The following is a 19,588-nucleotide window of genomic DNA, read 5'->3' as shown; positions in this document are numbered from 1 at the left end:
GATAACTAGCATTTCCTGTTTGCGTTAGAACCAGCCAGTTCCAATGCAAGGTCATCCACATTTAATATTAACCCAGTTTTTCTCTCTCTCAAATCTTCTGGGTATTTCCAGCATTGTTTTTTGCTTCAAATTTTCAGCAATTGCTGTGATCTGCATCACACAAATCCAGCATGTTCTTCTGTTGTTCTCTCTCTATAAATGCCCTCATTTATCTACTAACTTGGAAGAGTGTGATACTACTGGACAAGGTCAACATGGATTCATGAAAGGAAAATTGTGCTCAACAGATCTACAGCTATTTCTTGAGGATGTAACTAGCAGAATAGATAAGGGTGAACCAATGGATATGGTTAATCTGGCCTTTCACAAAGCTTTTGATAAAATGCCACACAAGAGATTAGCATATGGAATTAAAGCACATGGGATTGGGGGGCAAGGCGCTGATGTGGATAGAGAACTGGTTGGCCAACAGGAAACAGAAAATAATTAGCAGGTTTGTTTTCTGAGTGGTAGGCAGTGACTACTGGGGTCCCACAGGGATCAGTGGTAGGATTCCAGGTATTAATATATATTAGTAATCTGAATGAGGGAGTTAAATGAAACATCACTGTTTGCAGATGACACAAAGTCAGTGGGGGGTGTGCCTTGAGGAGGGTGCACGTTGGTTTGAATAGATAGGGGGAGTGGGCAGATACAGTATAATGTAGATAATTGAGGGGATTTCCACTTTGGTGGCAATAACAGGAAAGTACGTTATCGGAATGGTGATAGATTGGAAAGGAGACATCTAACAAAACCTGGACGTCTTTGTGCACAGTTGCTGAAAGAATGCAGGTACAGCAGAGTAAGGCAAACTGTATGTTGGCTTTCAAGTATTGGAGCAGAGATGTCTTGCTTAAGTTGTACAAAGCCTTGGTGAGAACACATCTCAAGTCTGCCACTTTAGTCTCCTGAGAATACCTGAGGCAGGATGTTTTGCTGTGAAGGGAGGTCAGTGAAGATTCACCAGACACCTGGGATGGTATGAAGAGAGAATGTGTCAATTAAGTTTATTTTCACTAGAGTTTGGAAAAATGAGAGGATCTCATGGAAACCTACAAAATTCTAACAGGGATGGACAGATTAGACGCAGGAAGGATGCTCCCAATGGCAAAGGTGTCCAGGACAAGGATAAGGGCAAGACATTTAAAAATGAGATGAGGAAGATGTACTTGTGGAATTCTCTACCCAGAGAGCAGATGAAGCAGAATAGTTAAATATATTCAAGGAATTGGATATTTTTCTTAGAATTAGAGGGATCACAGAAGTGGGGGAGCAAGCTGGAATAAGTTATTGAATTCAGATCATCTACCAAGATTATAATGCAGGCCATGAAGGGTTAAATGGCCTGCTCCTGCTACTATTTTTTATGTTTCCATGTAAATGGCAAGGAAAGTGTTGTATCACCCAACCTTGGTTTCCACCCTAGTATTCCCTGTTCTCTCCACCCCTCCCCCTCTAAGTAACTTAAACCATACTTATCTTCTTACTTTTCTAGTTCTGACGAAGGGTTATTGAGAACTCCTCTCTCTCCACAGATGCTGCCTAACCCATTATTTCTTGCACTTTGGTTTGACATATTTCCAGCATTTGCAGCTGTTTGTTTCTCAATAGTATAGATTGCTGACTTCAGAACAGAAGGGCTGCTATTCGCAGCAGGACAAGATAGGTGGAGGTGTTCCACAAGTGTCACAATTTATATTAATAATTTAGACTGACATTAAATACAATTTCTAAATTATGGATAATACCAATTTTTTGGGAGGGCAGCAGGGATGACACAATATTGCTGGGGACTGCAACAATTTATATCAAGTGCAAATTATTAGCAAATGAAATTCAACACATACAGATGAGACAGCATGTTTTGTTAGGAATAACAAAATTTACACATGCAAGCCTATGTGAGGTAGACAGGTGAGCTGTCTGTAAAAGAAACAAAGCCAAACATTAGGGTTTTTCCCTTAGGGACAGAAATGAAGAGTGGGCAAGGCTGCCAATTCTGCATTGAACCTTGGCCAAACCACATTTAAAGTGAAACATCAACAATTCCTCCCCCCACCCCACAGATCAACCCACTGAGTTCATCTAGCAGATTATTTTGTTCTCCAGATTCCAGCATCTTGTGTCTCCACATTTAAAGTACTACACAGTTAAAGTTTATGTTGCAATTTTATAAAAATAGAGGGCACACAGAACATTTATAAGGCTGACACCAGAAATGTGGGGCTATACACATCAGGGAAACAAATACTCTGGATCACTCGCCTAATGAGAGAGAGGAGTGACTCATTCACAAACTTTAAATGGGTGAAAGGTTTTAGTGTAAAACAGAAAATAGTGGAAACATCAGCAGGTCACCAGCATCTATGGACAGAGAAAAACAGTTAACACTTCAGATCAAAGGCCCTTCATCAGAACAAGGCAAAGAAATATTTTAAGATATTTATTAGTCACATGTACATTGAAACACAGTGAAATACATCCTTTTGCGTTACTGAGAAGATGCTGGGGGCAGCCCACAAGTATTGCCACTCTTCCGGTGCCAACATAGCATGCCCACAACTCCTAACCTGTCTTTGGAATGTGGGAGGAAACCAGAGCACCTGGAGGAAACCCACGCAGACACGGAGAACGTACAAACTCCTTACGGTGGCGGGAACTGAACCTGGGTCACTGGCACTGTAACAGCGTTACCCTAACCACTACACGACTGTGCCACCCAAAACCTTACAACAACAGAGGGGCAGATAACTACTGTCATGCCCGAGTACATGGTCACTGACTACAGGCTTTCTGGGTTGGAAGTACTTTTCTACAGGGAAGCAAGTAAATGGAATGGCTCGCTACTGGGACTTCACCGACCCAAGGTTTAAAAATCCTACAACTTTGGGTTTAAAGAGGGAAAAAGCAGTGAGAAATTGGATTTAGTTCCTTATAATGAAGAACAGTTACAATATTAGATATGGAAACCTGCTTTGCAAGGAGATAAGATGAGGTCCTTCTGTTCCATATACAGTTACATTGTTCTAAACCTTACCATTTAAAAATAGTAAACTTTACATCAAATGGAAGAGAAGCAAATATTAGACCTTCAACTTGCACCACAAATTCTTCAGATTTTTACAAGTTTTCCAACTATGGTCCAAAGCTACTTAATTGGCTACAAAGAGCTTCAGGACACAAAGGCTACAAACACATTGTGTAATGCAGAAAACCATCCATTTATACAATCAAAGAAACTAATGGCACGGGATGCCATTTGGTCCACCACACCGATTCTGACCAAGTCCCACACAAAAAGCTGGCTAGAAAAAAAAAAGCAAAGCTCATGAAATTGAAGGGTCGGCAACAGTATGGATAGGAAGTTAGTTTTCTGCCACGCAGCAGTGAGCTCTGGTAAATGGTTGTTTTTTAGACTAGAGGATGGCAGATGGTGGTGCTCCCCAGGGAATAATAACTGTGACTACTGCTTGATACAGTGATGACTAGATTATGGATATACAGGTCAAACCCAGACTGCAGATTCTCTCTCCTGTCTCAGATTTCCCAACCATCTGGACCCCTCCCTCTCGCTTCACTCTCTCCAAATTTATTCATCACAAACTGCCAACATGACACTGATCATCGCGATTTTTCCACCATCCTTAGTCAGTCTAACCTATCCCTCTGCTCACTAAGGACCAAGCCCCACATTACATCAAGCCTGCATGTTAAAGGCAGTGCTGTTGTGGCTTGGAGAGGATCTCGACCTCACAGAAAACATGAGAAACGTGAGCAAAAGTAGGTGAGTCGGTGCCACCAGCCTTTGCATTGGTGAATCTGGCTAAAATACACTGGTAACACAAGAGAATGCAGATGCTGGAATCTGGAGCAACAGTCCCAATGCAGCCCGCACCCCCCCCCCCTTTTTCATGTGGCACCTTATCAAATTACAAAGACACCACATCTACTGGTCCCCATTTATCTACCCTGTTACTCCCAAAGGTGAAGCTTTGGGAATTCACATGGGCCCAAGTTATCCCGGTCTCCTTGGAGGATATATGGACCAGTCCCTGCTTTAGACCTAGTCAGGCTGCCCCACCCCCCTCACTTTTTTTCCAGTAGACAATTGTACTCGTGCTGCTTCTTACATTTGTACAGAACTTAGACTTCATAACCTTTACTGCCAATTTCCACCCTGCTCTCACCTACTCATGGTCCACATCTAATATTTTCTCTCTTTCTTGATTTATCTCAAGATAGATAGCGACCAATATCCATTACAAGCCCAGAGACATCTCAACTGCACTTCCTTGCATCCTGCTTCCTATGATGTTCCACTGTAACTGCTTTGATGACAAGAACATAGAACATTACAGCACAGGAACAGGCACTTCAGCTCATGATGTCCGTGCTATGATGCCAAATTAAATTAATCCCATCGCCTGTACTTGATCCATATCCTTCCATTCCCTGTCTGTTCATTTGTGTCTAAATACCTCTCAAAACATTGCTATCACAGCTGCTTCCACCACCTCCCCAGCAGCAGGTTCCAACACCTACTAATCTGTGTTGAAAAAAACTTGCCTCGCACGTCTCCTTCAAACTTTCCCCTTTCACCTTAAAGAGCTTCTACATTAGTGCTTTTTCCCCTGAAGCACAGCTGCGTCTCCGTCACTGCTGATACAGCAAACATGGGGCAAGTGCCCTTTTTGTTGCATTCAGCTTGCATTCCCTCCTTCCTCTTGTCCTCACTTGCCATCCCACCGACCTCCACTTCCAATTGATCATCCTGCATAACTTCTGCCACCCTCTACCACCAAACACATCATTCTCTTCCCTTCCAACATTCCAAATGAACTGTCCCTTTTACAACTCCATGGTTCACCATTCCATTCCATCTCCACCAACCACTTCCCATCTCACAATATTTTTCCAAGGCACGCTTGCCTTCAATGGTCGGAACAGTGAGTATAAGAGTTGGAAGTCATGTTGCAGCTGTATAAAATTTTGTTTAGGCCACATTTGGAGTATTGTGTGTAGTTCTGCTCGCCCCATTACAGGAAGGAATGGGGCTTTGGAAAGGGTGCCGAAGATTTTTTTTTAACCAGGATGCTGCCTGGATTAGAGGTTATTAGCAAAAAGGAGGTTGGACAAACTTAAATTGTTTTCTCTGGAGCATCGGAAGCTATGGGGATACCTGATAGAAGTTTATAAGATGAGAAGCATAGACAGGGTAGACAATCTTTTTCCCAGGTAGAAATGTCAAGTACCAGAGAGCATGCATTTAAGGTGAGAGGGAGAAAGTTTACAGGAGATGTGCAGGGCAAGTTTTGTTTTTTTTTCCATACACACACACACACACACCGTGGTAGGTGCCTGGAATGTGCTGCAAGGGGTAGTGATGGAAGCAGATATGATAGTGGCGTTTAAGAGGATGTTAGCTAGACACATTAAAATGCAGGGAATAAGGGATATTGATCATGTATAGGCAGAAGAAATTTAGTTTAATTTCATATGGTGTTTGGCGCAGACATGATGGGCCAAAGGGCATGCTGTTGTGCTGTACCATTCCACGTTCATGCAACACCTACCCCCTTCAACTCTCCCCTCCCCAGAGACAAACAATCCTGCCAAGTGAAGCAGCAATCCATGTGCACATCTACAGTGGCATGCAAGAGTTTGGGCACCCCTGGTCAAAATTTCTGTTACTGTGAATAGCTAAGCAAGTAAAAGATGAACTGATTTCCAAAACGCATAAAGTTAAAGATGAAACTTTCTTTAATATTTTAAGCAAGATTACTTTTTATTTCCATCTTTTACAGTTTCAAAATAACAAAAAAGGAAAAGGACCCAAAGCAAAAGTTTGGGCACCCTGCATGGTCAGTACTTAGTAACACCCCCTTTGGCAAGTATCACAGCTTATAAATGCTTTCTGTAGCCAGCTAAGAGTCTTTTAATTCTTGTTTGGGGGATTTTCACCTATTCTTCCTTGCAAAAGGCTTCTAGTTCTGTGAGATTCTTGGGCTGTCTTGCATGCACTGCTCTTTTGAGGTCTATCTACAGATTTTCAATGATGGTTAGGTCGGGGGACTGTGAGGGCCATGGCAAAACCTTCAGCTTGTGCCTCCTGAGGTAGTCCATTGTGGATTTTGAGGTGTGTTTAGGATCGTTATCCTGTTGTAGAAGCCATCCTCTTTTCATCTTCAGCTTTTTTTTTAATATACAGACGGTGTGATGTTTGCCTCCAGAATTTGCTGGTATTTAATTGAATTCATTCTTCCCTCTACCAGTGAAATGTTCCCCGTGCAACTGGCTGCAACACAAGCCCAAAGCATGATCGATCCACCCCCATGCTTAACAGTTGGAAAAGTGTACTTTTCATGAAATTCTGCACCCTTTTCTCTCCAAACATACCTTTGCTCATTGCGGCCAAAATATTCTATTTTAACTTCATCAGACCACAGGACTTGTTTCCAAAATGCATCAGGCTTGTTTAGACTTTCCTTTGCCAACTGACGCTGAATTTTGTGGTGAGGACGCAGGAAACTTTGGAGAAAAAAGGCTGCAGAATTTCATGAAAAGAACACCTCTCCAACTGTTAAACATGGGGGTGGATCGATCATGCTTTGGGCTTGTGTTGCAGCCAGTGGCACGGGGAACATTTCACTGGTAGAGGGAAGAATGAATTCAATTAAATACCAGCAAATTCTGGAAGCAAACATCACACCGTCTATAAAAAAGCTGAAGATGAAAAGAGGATGGCTTCTGCAACAGGATAACGATCCTAAACACACACCATAATCCACAATGGACTACCTCAAGAGGCACAAGCTGAAGGTTTTGCCATGGCCCTCACAGACCCACGACCTAAAAATCATCCAAAATCTGTGGATAGACCTCAGAAGAGCAGTGCATGCAAGACGGCCCAAGAATCTCGCAGAACTAAAAGCCTTTTGCAAGGAAGAATGAGCGAAAATCCCCCAAACAAGAATCGAAAGACTCTTAGCTGGCTACAGAAAGCGTTTACAAGCTGTGATACTTGCCAAAGGGGGTGTTACTAAGTACTGAACACGCAGGGTGCCCAAACTTTTGCTTCGGGTCCTTTTCCTTTTTTGTTATTTTGAAACTGTAAAAGATAGAAATAAAAAAGTAATTTTGCTTAAAATATTAAAGAAATATGTCATCTTTAACTTTATGCCTTTTGGAAATCAGTTCATCTTTTACTCGCTTAGCTATTCACAGTAACAGAAATCTTGACCGGGGTGCCCAAACTTTTGCATGCCACTGTAATTCAGTACATTACATTCAATATATTACATTCAATACAATATTTATTCAATACAATAATTCCAAGCAAGCTTGTCACCAAACTCCGAGACCTAGGACTCAGCACCTCCTGCTGTAACTGGATCCTTGACTTTCTAACAGACCGCAATCAGTGAGGATAGGCCGCAATCAGTGAGGATAGGCAGCAATACCTCCGGCATGATTATTCTCAACACTGGTGCCCTACAAGGCTGCGTCCTCAGCCCTCTACTCTACTCCCTATACACTCACGACTGTGTGGCCAGATTCTGCTCTAACTCCATCTACAAGTTTGTAGATGATACCACCATTGTAGGCCGTATCTCAAACAGTGATGAGTCGGAGTACAGGAAGGAGATAGAGAGCTTAGTGGAATGGTGTCATGACAACAACCTTTCCCTCTATGTCAACAAAACTAAAGAGCTGGTCATTGACTTCAGGAAAGGGGGCGGTGTACATGCACCTGCCTACATCAATGGTGCTGAGGTCGAGAGGGTTGACAGCTTCAAGTTCCTGGGAGTGAACATCACCAGCAGCCTGTCCTGGTCAAATCACGTAGATGCCACGGCCAAGAAAGCTCACCAGCACCTCTACTTCCTCAGGAGGCTAAAGAAATTTGGTTTGTCCCCTTTGACTCTCACCAACTTTTACCGATGCACCATAGAAAGCATCCTATCTGGATGTATCACGGGTTGGTACGGCAACTGCTCTGCCCAAGACTGCAAGAAGCTGCAGAGTTGTGGACTCAGCCCAGCGCATCACGGACACCAGCCTCCCCTCTTTGGACTGTGCCTTTACCTCTCGTTGTCTTGGTATAGCAGCCAGCATAATCAAAGACCCCACCCACCCAGGACATTCTCTCTTCTCTCCTCTTCCATCGGGTAGGAGATACAGGAGCCTGAGGGCATATACCACCAGACTTAAGGACAGCTTCTACACCACTGTGATAAGACTATTGAATGGTTCCCTTATACAATGAGATGGACTATGGCCTCACGATCTACCCTGTTGTGACCTTGCACCTTATTGCACTGTACTTTCTCTGTAGCTGTGACACTTTACTCTGTACTGTTATTGTTTTTACCTGTACTACATCAGTGCAATCTGTACTAACTCAATGTAACTGCACTGTGTAATGAATTGACCTGAACGATCGGTTTGTAAGACAAGTTTTTCACTGTACCTCGGTACAAGTGACAATAATAAACCAATACCATTCGCTGCCCACTACATGGTCTTCTCTATGTTGGAAAAACCAAAGACTGCTTTGCAGAACATCTCCATTCAGTCATGAAGTCATACAGCACAAAAACAGAACCTCTGAACATTGAGTACCCGTCAATACTAATCCCATTTACCAGCATTTGACTCCTTGGTTTGGTAATTCAAGTGCTCATCTAGCTATCTGCATGTGAGAACATCTGCGTCCACCTCCCTCCTCCTCAGGCAGTGCATTCTAGATTCCAATTGTCCTCTGGGTAAAAAGATTTATCCTCAGAACCTCCTCCTGCCCCTTAACTTAAACTTACACCGTCTAGTTCAATATACCTCTTCTCTGAGGAAGGTTTCTTACTATTTACCCCTCTTAATTTATATCTCAATCAACCATGCCCCCCCACCCAACCTTCTCCATGGCAAGGTAAAATGGTGGCTTTTTGAAGGTGAGGCAGATGATATTGATACATTAGTAAATTGGTCACAGAAATTGAAATGGAATTTAATACAAAAGAGATACATTTTGGGTGTGCAAATAAAGGTAGTACATACAGTAGGAACAAGTCATGGGGAGTTTTGAGGAACCTTGGTGTATAGGTGTGTCTTTCATAAATGAAACACTTCATCCAGGAATTATCCTGGTGAATCTCCTCTACACCCTCTCCAGATAACCACATCCTTCCCATAGGAAGGCAAACAGTAGTCCAGCTGTGGTCTAACTAGTAAAACCACACCTCACTGCTCTTATATAAATGACTTGGATGAGAAGTCAGTGGCATGGTAAATTTGCAGGTGATGACAAAATTAAGATTACAGCAGGATCTAAAACAACTAGGAAAGTGAGCCGAGGAATGGCAGATGGAATCTAACTTGACAAGTGTGAAGTGTTGCATTTTGGCAAGTTGAACCAGGGAAGTTGCACAGTAAACAGCAGGGCCCCAGAGTGTTGTAGAACAGAAAACTCTAAGGGTACAAGCACACAGTTCCCTATAAGCAGCAACACAGTAGACAGGGTGGTGAAGGTGGCATTTGAAATCAGGGCACTTAGTACAAGAGTTGAGATATCATGTTACAGCTGTACAAGACATTGGTGAGGCCGCACTTGGAGTATTGTGTGCAGTTCTGGTCACCCAGCTGGAAAGGGTGCAGAAAACATTCACAAAGATGCTACTGGGACTGGAGAGTTTGTGTTATAAGGAGAAAGTGGACAGGCTGGGTTATTCCCCCTGGGCATAGGAGGCTGACAGACATAGATAGGGTGAAGGATAACAGTCTTTTTTCCAGGGTAGGGGAGTCAGGTTTGCAGTGAGAGGGGATTTTAGGGGGATGTGAGGGGCAAGTTTTTTCAGTGTGGTGGGCATGTGGAACGAGCTGCCAGAGGAAGTGGTAAAGGCAAAAATTTGTGACATTTAAAAGGAATATAGACAGGTATGTGGTTAGGAAAGGTTCAGAGGGATATGGGCCAAATGCAGGCAAATGGGACCAGCTCAGATAGACAACTTGGTGACCAGGACTGCACACAATATTTCAGGCATGGTTTCACCAACATCATGTACAGCTGTAACATGCCCCAAGTCTTGTAAATGCCCTGACCTGAGGGCAAGTGTGCCATATGCTTTCTTCACCCATCTACCTGTGTCACCACCTGTGCTGTGACATAAAATTTAAAAAAAATTTAAATTTATTTACAGCGTGGTAACAGGCCCTTCTGGCCCAACGAGTCCGCGCCACCCATTTTAAACCCAAATTAACCTACCCGTACGCCTTTGCAATGTGGGAGGAAACCGGAGCACCCGGAGGAAACCCACGCAGACACAGGAGAACGTACAAACTCCTTACAGACAGCTGCGGAAATCAAACCCCGATCGCTGGCGCTGTAACAGCATCACGCGTGCCGCTCCATGGTCCCACTCTGCATCCCTCCCTTGGCCCCAGCAGTTACTGTGTACATTTGCTCTCTCAAAATGCAGCACTCGCTCTCAGGAATGTCCATCTGCCAATGCTTCGCCCAACTTTCCAGCTGATTTACATTCTGCCTTAGACAACCTTCATTGCTAACTACAACATCACATATTTTTACATCATATCGATGTTAAGGAAGATGATGTGCTGGAAATTATGAAAAACATTAGGATAGATAAGTCCTTAGGGCCAGACAGGATATATCCCAGGATACTACAGGAAGCGAGGAAAGAGATTTCTGAGCCCTTGGTAACAATCTTTGCGTCCTCACTGGCCACAGAAGTAATACCAGATGATTGAAGGGTGGCAAATGTTATTCCTTTGTTCAAGAAAGGGAGTAAGAATAACCCTGGGAATTATAGACCAGTGAATCTTACTTCAATGGTGGCCAAATTATTGGAAAAGATTCTTACAGACAGGATTTATAAGCATTTGGAGAAGCAGAGGCTGATCAGGGATGGTCAGCATGGCTTTGAGGGGGGCAGCCTCACGAGCCTGATTAAATTCTTTGAGGATGCAAAACACATTGATGAGGGTAGAGCGGTGGATGTGGTGTATATGGACTTTAGTAAGGCGTCTGAGAAGGTTCCCCATGATAGGCTCATTCAGAAGGTTGGGAGACGTGGGATCCAGGGAAACTTGGCAGTGTGGGTTCAGAATTGGCTCGCCCATAGAAGGCAGAGAGTGGTTGTAGATGGAGCGTATTCTGCCTGGAGGTCAGCGACCAGTGGTGTTCCACAGGGATCTGTTCTGGGACCCCTACCCTTTGTGGCTTTTATAAGTTACTTGGATGAGGAAGTGGCCGGGTGGGTAAGTAAGTCTGCAGATGACACGAAGGTTGATGGCGTTGTGGATAGTGCAGAAGGTTGTCGAGGGTTACAACAGGACATTGATAGGATGAAAAGCTGAGCTGAGAAGTGGCAGATGGAGCTCAACCCAGGAAAGTGTGAAGTCATTCACTTTGGAAGATCGAATTTGAAGGCAGAATACAGGGTTAATGGCAGGATTCTTAGCAGTGTGAAAGAACAGAAAGATCTTGGGGTCTAATTTCATAGATCTCCCAAACTTGCTGTGCAAGTTGACATGGTTGTTAACAAGACATATGGCGTGTTGGCCTTCATTAGTCAGGGTACTGAGTTCAAGAGCCACGAGGTAATGTTGCAGTTCTATAAAACCCTGGTTTGATCACACTTAGAATATTGTGTTCAGTTCTAGTCACCTCACTATAGGAAGGATGTGAAAGCTTTAGACAGGGTTCCGAGATTTACCAGGATGCTACCTGGATTGCAGAGCATGTCTAATAAGGATAGGTTGAGCGATCTAGGGCTTTTCTCTTTGGAGCAAAGGAGGATGAGAGGTAACTTGATAGAGGTCTACAAGATGCTAGGAGGGATAGATTGACTGGACAGTCAGAGACTTTTTCCCAGGGCAGAAATGGCTAACACAAGAGGGCATAATTTTAAGGTGATTGGAGGAAGGTACGGTGGGGGTGGGGGTTAAACTACACAGAGTGGTGGGTACGTAGAGGCAGATACATTAGGGACACTTAAGAGGCTCTAGGCCACATGGATGATAGAAAAACAGAGGGGTATGTGGGAGGGAAGGGTTAGATTGATTAGAGAAGGCTAAAAGGTCAGCACAACATCATGAACCAAAGGTCCTGTAATGTGCTGTAATGCTGTGTTCCATGTTCTATATCCCCTACTTTCACATCCATGCCACACTTGTACATCACAAACATCAAAAGACACAGCGGCAATCCATGAGGTTCACCACTGATCACAGACTTCTAATGAGAAAAGCAACCCAACACCACCCTCTGCCTCCTATCACCAAGCCAATTTTGGATCCAATTCACCAGCCTGCCCTGCATCCCAAAGGCTGCCATGGATTCACCAGCCTGCCCTGGTCCTCATGGAGCTGCCGACCATGGAAGTCAAAGGCCTTACTGTTGACAACATCTATTGCACTGTCCTCTTCAATATGCTCAGTTACCTCAGTTACCTCCTTTAAAAATTCAAATTTGTGATTTGAAGACTCACTGGCCTGTCTTTTCCTAGCTTATCCATGCCATCCTTCTTGAATAAAGGAACATTCACTCGCTGCGTTATTACAGAGCAGTCCTAATACAGGTCCCTGGGAAACTCCACTGCACACTTCTCTCCAATCCGAAAAACCTTTCACTTCTACCTTCCACATGTTTAGTCAATTTTCTATCCATTCATTCTATATCCTTCAATAATGCTATCAAACATAGAATGCTACAGCACAGAAAACAGGCCATTCGACCCTTCTGGACTGTGCCAAAATGATATTCCGCTAGTCCCATTGACCTGCACCCAGTTCATAACCCTCCAGACCTCTCCCGTCCATTTATCTATCCAATTTATTCTTAAAACTCAAGTGAGCCCTCATTTACTGCATCAGGTGGCAGCCTGTTCCACACTCCCACCACTCTGACTGAAGATCCCCCTAATGTCCCCCCTAAACCTTTCCCCTTTCACCCTAAAGCCATGTCCTCTCGTACTTATCTCTCCTAATCTAGGTGGAAAGGGCCTACTTGCATTAACTGTCTATACCCCTCAATTTCATAAACGTCTATCAAATCTCCCCTCATTCTTCTGCGCCCCAAGGAATAAAGTCCTAACCTGTTCAATCTCTCCCTGTAACTCAACTCCTGAAGACCCGGCAACATTCTAGTAAATCTCCTCTGCACTCTTTCAATCTTACTGATATCCTTCCTATAGTTAGGTGACCAGAACTGCACGCAATACTCCAAATTTGGCCTCACCAATGTCTTATACAACCCCACTATAACATCCCAACTCCTATACTCAATACTTTGATTTAAGTATGTTAGGATGCCAAAAGCCTTCTTTACAACCCCCAGATCCCTTTGTTCCTCTGCACTCCTCAGTGCCCTACCATTTACTGTGTATGTCCTACCTTGATTTGTCCTTCCAAAATGCAACACTTCACACTTGTCTGCATTAAATTCCATCTGCCATTTTCTGGCCCATTTTTCCAGTTGGTTCAGATCCCTCTGCAAGCTTTGAAAGCCTTCCTCGCTGTCCACTACGCCTCCAATCTTAGTATCATCAGCAAACTTGCTGATCCAATTTACCACATTATCATCTAGATCATTGATATAGACAACAAACAACAATGGACCCAACACAGATCCCTGAGGCACACCACTAGTCACAGGCCTCCAATCTGAGAAACAACCATCCACAACCACTCTCTGTCTTCTCCCACTCAGCCAATTTCGAATCCAGTTTACAACCTTTCCATGGATAACCTAGTGTCTGAACCTTCTGAACTAACCTCCCATGTGGGACCTTGTCAAAGGCCTAACAAAAGTCCATCTAGACAACATCCACAGCCTTTCCTTCATCTACTTTCTTGGTAACCTCCTCGAAAAACTCTACAAGATTCGTCAAACATGATCTACCACACACAAGCCATGCTGACTATCCTTAATCAGCCCTTGGTTGTCCAAATACTTGTATATCCAATCTCTCAGAACACCTTCCAATAATTTACCCACTACTAATGTCAGGCTCACTGGCCTGTAATTACCTAGTTTACTTTTAGAGCCTTTTTTAAATAACGGAACATGAGCTACCCTCCAGTCCTCCGGCACTGCACCTGTGGCTAAGGGCATTTTAAATATATCTGCCAGGGCCCCTGCAATTTCTACACTAGTCTCTCTCAATGTCCGAAGAAATATCTTATCAGGCCCGGGGGATTTATCTACCTTTATTCACTGTAAGGCAGCAAACACCTCCTCCTCTTTAATCTCTATATGTTCCATGACACTATTGCCGTTTCCCTTCCTTCCATATCCACTATGCCAGTTTCCTGAGTAAATACTGATGCAAAAAAAACTGTTTAAGATCTCCCCCATCTCCTGAGGCTCCACACATAGACGACCACTCTGATCTTCTAGGGGACCAATTTTGTCCCTTACTATCCTTTTACTCTTAATATACTTGTAGAAACCCTTCAGGTTTACCTTCACATTATCTGCCAAAGCAACCCGTCTTCTTTTTGCCTTCCTGATTTCCTTCATCAGTATTTTCTTACTTTTTCTATACTCTTCAAGTACCTCATTTGTTCCTAGTTGCCTATACCTGCTATACACCTCTCTCTTTTTCTTAACCAGATCGCCAATATCCCTTAAAAACCAAGGTTCCCTATGCTTGTTAACTTTGCCTTTAATCCTGGCAGGAACATGCAAATTCTGCACTCTCAAAATTTTGCCTTTGAAGGCCTTCCACTTAGTGAGCACATCCTTGTCAGAAAACAACTTATCCCAATCCACTCTTCCTCGATCCTTTCTCATTTCCACAGAATTGGCCTTTCTCCAATTTAGAACCTCAACTCGAGGACCAGACCTGTCCTCATCCATAATTAACTTGAAACTAATGACATTATGGTCACTAGACCCAAAATGTTCAGCTGCACATACTTCTGTCACCTGACCTGTCTGGTTCCCTAAAAGGAGATCAAGTATTGCATTCTCTCTCATTGGTACCTCTACATATTGATTTAGAAAACTTTCCTGAACACATTTGACAAATTCCAAGCCATCCAGCCCTTTCACAGTTTGAGAGTCCCAGTCAATATGTGGAAAGTTAAAATCCCCTACTATTACAACTTTTTGTTTCTCACATCGGTCTATCTCACTACAGATTTGTTCCTCCAATTCTGACTATTGGGCAGTCTATAATACAACCCTATTAGTGTGGCCACACCTTTCCTGTTCCTCAGCTCCACCCACATGGCCTCTGTAGACGAGCCAGTTGGGCTCTCGTCTACGCACAGCTGTGATATTTTCCGACTAGTAATGCCATTCCTCCCCCTTTCATCCCTCCCCCTCTATCACATCTGAAACAACGGAACCCCGGAACATTAAGCTGCCAGTCCTGCCCCTCCTGCATCCAAGTCTCACGAATAGCAATAATGTCGTAATCCCACATGCCAATCCACACCCTAAGCTCATCTGCCTTACCTACAATACTTCTTGCATTGAAATAGATGCACCTGAGAACATTTCTATCACGTACAAACCTTTGATTTCTGATGATACCTGCAGTCCTCACATGACCTTTTTCCTCCTCCACCTCACTATCTGCTCTAACACTCTGGTTCCCCCCACCCTGCAAATCTAGTTTAAACCCCCCAGAGCAGCACTAGCAAACCTACCTGCAAGTATGTTAGTCCCCCTCCAGTTCAGGTGCAAACCATCCCATTGGAACAGGTCCCACCTTCCCTGTAACAAAACCCAATTGTCTAGAAACATGAAGCCCTCCCTCCTACACCACCTCCTTAGCCACGTATTTAGCTGCATGATCCTCCTATTTCTAGCCTCGCTAGCTTGTAACACCAGTAGCAATCCTGAGATTTCAACCTTGGAGGTCCTGTCCTTCAACTTTGTACCTAACTCTCTAAATTCTCTTTGTAGGACCTCCTCCTCCTTCCTATCCACGTCGTTGGTCCCTATGTGGACCACGACATCTGGCTGCTCACCCTCCGTAAGAATATCGAGAACTCGATCTGAGATATCACAGACCCTGGCACCAGGGAGGTAACAGACCATCCGGGGTTCTCGATCTCTCCCACAGAATCTCCTATCTGCCCCCCTAACTATCGAATCCCCTATCACTATTGCTCTTTTCTTTCCCTTCCTTCCTTTGAGCTGAGGGTCCCGTCTCGGTACCAGAGACGTGACCACTACAACTTGTCCCTGGTAGGTCGTTCCCTCCAGCAGTATCCAAAATGGTGTGCTTATTGTTGATGGGAATGACCACAGAGGTGCTCTGCTCTTTCTGTCTATACCCCTTCCCTTTCCTAACACTCACCCAGCTACCTACCTCATGACTTTTAGGGGTGACTATCTCCCTGAAACTCCTCTCTATTTCTGCCTCACAAATGATCCAGAGTTCATCCAGCTCCAGCTCCCTAACACAGTTCGTCAGGAGCTACAGCTGGATGCACCTTTTGCAGGTGTAGTCATCAGGGACAAGTGTGCTGTCCCTGACTTCCCACATACTGCATGGAGCACACGACTGCCCTAGCTGCTGCCATCACTACCTACTCCTAAGTTAAATAAATTAAAGGAACTTACCAGCCTTACCTCTCTGGGTGCAAGCTCCTCCTCAGCCTCTGCTCGCCGAAGCTTCTTGAGCCAAAACCTCAAAGCTCCAGTCCTACCCTGAGCCACTCACACATTGGCCTATCCTCACTAATGTTCCCCCTAAATTCACATTATGTAACACCTCACCAAATATCCCCAGAAGTCCAAATGTACAACATCAACTACATTTGTCTAATTCATCCTCTAATACTTCTAAAAAAAAATCTAGTTAGCAATGATTCATCTTTAACAACTTCATATTGACTTTCTTTAATCAATTCACGCTGTCCATGTGACGACAAGTCGTCCTTTATTGTTTCTAGATCTTTCCCAACTCGAGGTTAAACAGTTTAAAACATTTTCAACTTTCTAGCCCCCAGCTACCTACACATTTGGAAAACTACGATCAAACGTTCTTAACTCCACTTTTGCTAATTAGAACCACGGGAAGAGCCCTAATGGAGGCTCCCTGGACACCCCAGACCACGCTAGCTCGGGAAGGAGCAATGCGAGCTGCACATCTCGCCAGCTTCCTCCGCGCTGCTGCCGGCTCCCATTCAGTGTGCGTGTGGTGCACCCCCACCCCACCGTGACCCGGCCATCCACAGCCCCGGGCCCCCACCACCCCTGCGGCCCGGGCCCAGCCACCCACAGTCCCAGGACCGACGGCGACGCGCACGGCCTAGTCCGCCACACTGCGGCCGAGCGCTGAGGCCCAAATGTGGTGATCGAGCGCTGAGGCTCCACGGCGGTCGGTCGGAGTTGGGGGGGGGGGGTCGGGCGGGCGGAATGGGGGCAGGGTGGGGGTGGTCGGTGGTGGGGGGGGTGGTCGGTGGTGGGGGGGGTGGTCGGTGGTGGGGGGGGGTGGTCGGTGGTGGGGGGGGGTCGGTGGTGGGGGGGGGTCGGTGGTGGGGGGGGTCGGGCGTGCGGGCCGCGCTCTCCGGCCGCTTCCCCCCCCCTCACTCACTTGTCCTTCTCGGTACCGAATATCGACGCCAGGTACTCCGCCATCTTCAGCGCCGCTCCTACGTCACCGCCCTCCGCTCACGTGACGCGCCGGCCCTGATGCGCGCCGAGGCGCATCACGTGTCCGTGACTGCACGGCGGGAACCTGTCACGTGCCAGACAACGACCTATAGCGGCCGACCTGGGAGCTTCCCCCGGGTTCTGATTGGCTGGGAGGCAAGTCCCCGCGTGGCGCAGGTTGGGCCTGGGTCTAGTCTCGGCCTCGGCCTCGGCCGCCGCGCTCTGCCCGGGCTGTCGCGTCAGCGTCGGTGGGAGTCCCCTCACGGAGGGACTGGGGCCTGGCCTCCAGCATCAGACATCGCTGATATATGACGTGACATGTTGTTCTGCGGCAGCAGTGCGCGGCCCAGTGTCTCTAGGCGACACAGCACATGAGTAGGGCGATGCCGCGGGGTGTCCGTGCTTCACCGACCGCTCGGTAACCTGGTGGCGGAGGGGCGGACGCTGCTCCTGAACCACCGAGTGTGGGGCTTCAGGCTCCTGTACCTCCCCGATGGGGGTAACGAGAGGGTGGTCCCGGGCGGCCAGGGTCCTCAGTGCTGGATGCCTCGATGGCGGGGAGTGGGCTAAGCACAGCACCCTTGAGCTGGGACTGTGTTGATAGTCAGCGAGGGGGAGGTGGAATTAGAATTGGTTTATTATTGTCACTTGTGCCGAAGTACAGAGAAAAACTTGTCTTGCATATCATTCACACAGATCAACTTTTAACAGTGCATTGAGGTAAGACAATACAGAATGCAGAGTAAAGTGCCACAGCTGCAGAGAAGGTGCAGTGCAGGTAGACAATAGGGTGCAAGGTCATAACAAAGTAGATGGTGAGGTCAAGAGTCCAGCTTATTGTACTAGAGAACTGTTCAATCGTCTTATAACAGTGGGGTAGAAGCTGTCCGTGAGCCTGGGGGTACGTGCTTTCAGGCTTTTTTTTATCTTCTGCCTGATGGGAGAGGGGAAAAGAGAGAATGACCCAGGTGGGAGGGGTCTTTCATTACGCCAGCTGCTTTAGAACCATACAGCACAAAACAGGCCCTTCGGCCCACCATGTTGTGCCATCCATCAAACCACCCTCACACTATCTAACCCTTTCCTCCTGCATATCCCTCTATCTCAGATTCCTCCATGTGCCCATCCAACATACTCTTGAACCTGTCCAATGTATCTGCCTCCACCACCACCCCAGGCAGTGCATTCCATGCACCAACCACGCTCTGGGTGGAAAAACCTCCCCCTGACATCTCCCCTGAACCTCCCACCCATAACATTAAAGCCATGCCCTCTCATCTTGAGCATTGGTGCCCTGGGAAGGAGGCGCCGACTGTCTATCTATTCCTCTCAATATTTTATATACCTCTATCATGTCTCCCCTCGTCCTCCTCCTTTCCAGTGAATAAAGCCCTCGCACCTTAAGCCTCTCCTCATATTCCATATGCTCTAATCCAGGCAGCATCCTGGTAAATCTCCTCTGCACCCTCTCCAACGCCTCCACATCCTTCCTGTGATGCAGCGACCAGAACTGAACACAGTACTCTAACTGTGGTCTAACTAGAGTTTTGTAAAGCTGCATCATCACTTCGTGGCTCTTAAACTCAATCCCACGATTTATGAAAGCTAACATCCCATAGGCCTTCTTAACTGCTCTATCCACCTGTGAGGCAACTTTCAGTGAACTGTGAATATGAACCCCCAGATCCCTCTGCTCCTCTACACTGCCAAGTACCTTGCCACTTACCCTGTACTCTGCCCTGGAGTTTGTCCTTCCAAAGTGTACCACCTCACACTTCTCCGGATTGAACTCCATCTGCCACTTGTCAGCCCAGCTCTGCATCCTATCAATATCCCTCTGTAAGTTCTGACAGCCCTCCACACTATCCACAACACCGCCAATCTTAGTGTCGTCCGCAAACTTACTAACCCAGC

The 19,588-nt window shown here is 45.7% G+C and overlaps 1 protein-coding gene across 1 annotated transcript in view; it reads right to left on the bottom strand.

Moving 5' to 3' along the window:
• The window catches only part of u2af1 (U2 small nuclear RNA auxiliary factor 1), a 95,096-nt gene extending 77,353 nt beyond the window's left edge, over nt 1-17,743 (bottom strand). Inside the window, 1 exon segment of the mRNA XM_052013877.1 lies at nt 17,616-17,743. Within this exon segment, the coding sequence (XP_051869837.1) occupies nt 17,616-17,659 (44 nt within the window). The 5' untranslated portion in view covers nt 17,660-17,743.
• Between the last annotated feature and the right edge of the window lie 1,845 nt (nt 17,744-19,588).

This window comes from Pristis pectinata, chromosome 4 (assembly GCF_009764475.1).
Source record: "Pristis pectinata isolate sPriPec2 chromosome 4, sPriPec2.1.pri, whole genome shotgun sequence".
Lineage (NCBI taxonomy): Eukaryota > Metazoa > Chordata > Chondrichthyes > Rhinopristiformes > Pristidae > Pristis > Pristis pectinata.
The sequence above is the reverse complement of the archived record's forward strand: the minus strand, read 5'-3'. Positions and strand labels throughout refer to the sequence as shown.